Source organism: Salvia miltiorrhiza, chromosome 3 (assembly GCF_028751815.1).
Source record: "Salvia miltiorrhiza cultivar Shanhuang (shh) chromosome 3, IMPLAD_Smil_shh, whole genome shotgun sequence".
Taxonomy (NCBI): domain Eukaryota; kingdom Viridiplantae; phylum Streptophyta; class Magnoliopsida; order Lamiales; family Lamiaceae; genus Salvia; species Salvia miltiorrhiza.
In genome coordinates, this window is record NC_080389.1 from 25000092 (window position 1) to 25005214 (window position 5123).

The window sequence follows — 5123 nt, forward strand, 5'->3', positions numbered from 1 at the left end:
GTTCCATTTAGGATTTAAATGATGTTGTTGTTTCTGTATTTGTGCTGATGACCATTTTACTTAGTTTTATTTTGAATTTCGTTGGCACTTATGGCACTATGGCACTAATAGTGCCATAAGTGCCTAACCCGACCCGGCACGCGACCCGCGTGCCTGTTCCTACCCAGTCCGCCTCATTAAGGGCAAAAACGTCCAAATCAATAAAAATGGCCAAAATTTGTGTTTTTTCAATGTGTGGCCATAAATTGTGTTTTATACTTCATTTTGGCTACTTCAAAATTTTACTCTAATATATATGTATTTGATTGATTATATATAATAAAATATATAAATATAATAGATGTATCCTTCACGAATCTCACCTATAATTTTTGAAAATCCGTATCCCCGCACTCGAACCGTATCGCTCCCGCACCCGCCCCCGTACCTGTGCAACATAGGTTGGATGCTAAGACAAGGGATGCTACTGTCCAATACAATATCTCTGTCAATCACTTTTGAAAGGATCAACTTATGCTTTAATATTGTGTTGTTTTCTTTAGCTTTTTTGTGATGTTGAAATGATATGGAGAGAATAAATTTTCTTGCTTTATTACCTCTACTAAAACCAAAAATTCACAACCGTGTTAAATCAACATATATATATTCATTCTATTGAAAACTATATACCTAATAAGCTTGAGATTACGTCAATGGCATATAAACTTAAAAGGATAGAAATGAGACAAACACAAGAAATACAAGAACCTAGCGAGCGACAGCATCTAGTTCTCCTTCGACTTTCCTTTGGCCTTCACGTCGTCTGGAACACACGACGCCCAGAAGATAGGCACAAGCGTGCATGCTGCCTGCACCAGAAGAGCTCCCGGAAGGCCTGAGAAATCATCTCCACTTACCCGAAAATAGGAGGCAAGGGCGACGCCTAGGTAGCCACTCACTATGAACGCAAGTGCGATGGCGGACATGACAAATGCCATTATGGAGGCCTCACAACCCGGTGGACAGAGCTGTGCCATCAGAACGCTGAAAGGTAGAATCTTGAAGAAATAGAGAACCTCGAGCAAGCCGGAGAATGCGATGACGTACAAGGAGTTGGAAATGCCAAGGTTCTGATAGAACCCCTTCACGAAAAGATAATCCGATAACATGAATACAATCATGGTCCCCTGAACGGCTACGATCAGTTTTCTCGATGAAATTGACTTGAGGTGGCGATTGTAAATAGCGCCCCATAGGAGCATGGCTGCTTGGCCCACCACCTTCGATATCCCAAGTAGTGATGACTCGATCTTCAAATGTAGAGTTTGGTAGAAGAACATGGTGCCTGTTAGGGCTGGGATCACAGCATAGGAAAATGCAAACCAGATTATTGCGTAAAGGAGGTCCGGCTTCTTGAGCGCAGCAAAGAGTTCAGATAATTGCTTCCTAAAACCTAGGGATGAACTCGTTGGTAGGGCTAGAGTGGTCTCTCGAATAAGTCCGATTATTAAGAACTGAAACGAAAGGAGAATGCCATAGATTAAAAACATCATCCGTGGGGAAAACCGATCAATAAGAATACCACCTATAAGATTTCCCAGAACTCCACCTATCGACGAGGCCATCCAGACGAACGACTGCAGCCCACCGGATGAAGAGGATTTGGTTTTTTTGGAAGAAGAAGTAGGTTGTTTTGCAGTCTCTGCCACTATGGCATCATTTGCAACCTCGACTATAGAAGCACCCAAATTCCCAAGAAGGAGATAAAATGTAACAGATGCAAAGGAGATGTCTGATGCAGCAAAGATTGCAATAGCCATCCATGATATTGCCTGTAGAAAAGCTGCAAAATATTCATTATTATCTGTGAGCAAAAGGATAATCCGCGCCATAAATCCAGTATTAAAATAAAATAAAAGAGAATAAAAAAAGTAAAAATGAAAGACACCTAACTCCTAGTCTCCAATCAGTTCCAATATTCTCAAAAGGTTGTCATTCTTCCACGACATTCAAGTTTTCCTACAGAGAAGTCCGAAACTAACATTTTACAGACCCATTATCCCCATATTAGGGAACTATCACCACACCATTAGAGTTTTCTATCCATGAAGTGTAGTGCATTTTATTGCATGAACTCAAAGATACTTTCATGCCAAAACAGACTCTTATTTAATGCCTTGCCTCATAGGAGGAATAAGGTTATTCAAATACCTTTGAGCAAATAAATTCCAATTTACATGGAGATGAAATAAATATTTATCTTGATCATTGAAGCCTAAAATAACATCTCAATTGGAAGAGTATCCTTACACCAAGAAGATATTAAACATAAATTTCATACTTCATACTTGAATGCTGAAATAAATACAATCTACTAGCATTACTGAATTGGCATATAGTCACCATAACTATGTGCATTAACAACCAACTGAACCTACATTCTCATTCCATTCATGAATGACAAGAACTTAATTAGTGCAGTCTCAACAAATGGACTCTCAGATAATATCATCCAAACAGGAAGAAGAAAGACTCCACAGTTTCCCACCTCGTAACTGTATTTTTAACTATCGGAGTCCTTTCGTATTACCAAACACATCATTGATGACTACACTAGAATATGAATATGAATATGAATATGTCAAACAATCTCATTATCTCACAATATAATGAGCATGGTTGCTAGAATATGTGCTGCATAAAACCGAGGCAAACTGAAACTAATTCACTGATCTAAAACTCCAAACCAAAACGCATCTAGCATTAAGCAGGAGAAGAATTGCAAACGAAAATATATTATAGATAAACGATTGAAACTAACAAAGAAAGGAACTCATAAACTCAGTTGAATTGCACTAGTAATCCAAAGTGGTACAGAAAAGAGGAAATTCTCATACCTCCAAAGGCGATGTAAGGGATACGATGCTCGCCGAAGACGTAGAAGGAATCGGAGAGAATGCCGTACAAAGGTTTAGCCACCATGGGCAAATTGGCCGAATTCTGAAGGATCTGAAGAGTGGCGGGAGCCACTCGCATCCCATCCTTGAGAAAGAAATTCACCCCCATCCATGGGAAACACCTCAGCCCCTGCACAAAATACCCAATCCCTAGCAATAATTTCCTCTTTCTGCCAATCCCGCGCGCACTCACCATCGCTGCACATTAATGATTTCAAACAAATTAATGAAATCGAGGATGGTGATGTGGAGGAGGATGTTCCTTGGAATATAGTCGGAAATTCGGATGCAGAAGGCGGTGGAGTTGTTGGTTATCCTTGACATCATCTAATGATACGCAGCGGAATATACATTCAAGGATTAGATCTAGATTTACAATTGATTCATGTGTAGAGATTACAAACGTACACAACAATAAAATTAACTTACTCGTTGTGTAGTAAACATGCGTCTCGATTCCTGCGAATTGAATCCACCACTAGAGGTATCCACGTGTATGTCGATTCGATACAGGAACAATTCCCAGTGCATGTTTCAATCTTCGACAGCTAGGAAATCTCCGATTGAAACCATAGTACTCTCTAGGTGTTTCACAAGCAAAAGCTTCTAATGTTTTCGTATATTTTCATATTCGATTCGTAAGACCAAGCTCCCTTATTTATAAGCGAAGAAGACAATTCTAAATTGTCTTGTCTTCCTTAGTCAACAATTACGACTAAGGAATTCACACTTGAGTCAACAATTACGACTAAGGAATTCACACTTGAGTCAACAATTACGACTAAGGAATTCACACTTGAACTGTCTTACTTAGTATTAGAATATATCAAATATATCATAATCTAGTCCATAATATCTTTCAATCTCCCACTTGGACTAGCATTAGATTAAACACCAAGCACTAACTTTGCACTCTTAAGCGAATCAACAATACACATAAAGTGTGACCCAATAGGCCTCCATTATCGTCGATAATCAAATTAAAGTCTACACAAAACTCCTAGACTGCGTTGTGTAGCGAACTCGATATATGAAGAACGTTTACGTGGATTCTGTAAACAAAACCTTTATGCGAAGATTTAGTAACATCCTTTCATTCACGAACCACTCGATAGAGCCTAGAATTTGCCATTGTGTCTTTCTAATAGCTCTATCAATTTATCTCATCTTTATTAAATGACCTCCATCGATCATGTTCAACTTTTAAAGTTCGAACATATCAATTGCACTGGCCAGTGACTTAACGGTCAAGTAATATAGAGAAACCGAGTGTTCTTCTCGAAATGTAAATCGAGGAATGAATCCTATCTTGGCACAACTACCACCTTCCCTTATATCCCGATATACCCAACACAAGCCGTATCTACCCCTTTGGTTGGAGTGCAAGCATTGTACTTGGTCAAAGTATACCATTCAATAAGTAAGATAAGCATTGCCCTCAAGTCAAAGGACTGTCACAAACTCCACACACCAATAATCATAGACACCAAAACAAATGATATATTGGTTGGGTATGCCAATACTCTCTAAAGTATCCATGCATCTATCACGAGTATCTAATATCTCATAGTCGTGGGAACAACTATATTCTCTAAGAATGTGATACAGATCGCATGCCAACTTATAACATATCATCAATATCCCAATCTTGATGATCCTTAGTTGGGGCGCTTTAAGAGTTATACTCTATTGCTAACCTCCCACTAAATTAGCAACAATATAAACTCATGGGAACATTTAATTGAATGAAAACAAATAATCAAAGTATTCAATCAAATAAATGCATAATGCCATTAGTGACATCAAATGTCATAAATGTGATCAAGTAATAAGTCTCAACATAGATTATTTCTAGACATATTACTTTTTACTCCCACTGACTAAAGCCAGTCTCAAAGATATCCAATGCCCAAACACTCAAAGTGCTTGTTATGATTCATAATGCATAACAACTGGTCAAAAGGATTAGCTATGTCCTCTTATGTGGGAACTTGATCTAACATAATCTTTTGTTTCTAATATCTCTTAAAATCTGTCAACGATGTTAAGCACACAGACTACACCTTGTGTAGTGAAAATCATGACATTCATGACCATCCTATTGCCCTAGCGTTAGGATCATCATTTGTGCGTTAAATCTCATTGTCATTAGAAGAACAATCATTTCTTTACAAATAGATGCTATAT

At 38.3% G+C, this 5123-nt stretch overlaps 1 protein-coding gene across 2 annotated transcripts; it reads right to left on the reverse strand.

The window, feature by feature from the left end:
• Positions 1-566: 566 nt before the first annotated feature.
• LOC131015716 (probable folate-biopterin transporter 7) lies at positions 567-3441 on the reverse strand. Of its 2 annotated transcripts, none has more exons than XM_057944137.1 (2): positions 2877-3441; positions 567-1822 (listed from the first exon to the last, which is right to left on the reverse strand). In XM_057944137.1, exons 1-2 carry the CDS (start codon positions 3130-3132, stop codon positions 765-767), a joined length of 1314 nt encoding a protein of 437 aa, XP_057800120.1. In that variant the 5' UTR covers positions 3133-3441; the 3' UTR covers positions 567-764. The 2 variants fall into 2 exon arrangements, with proteins under 2 accessions (XP_057800120.1, XP_057800121.1); XM_057944138.1 differs by having other exon boundaries at positions 567-1811; positions 2877-3233.
• Between the last annotated feature and the right edge of the window lie 1682 nt (positions 3442-5123).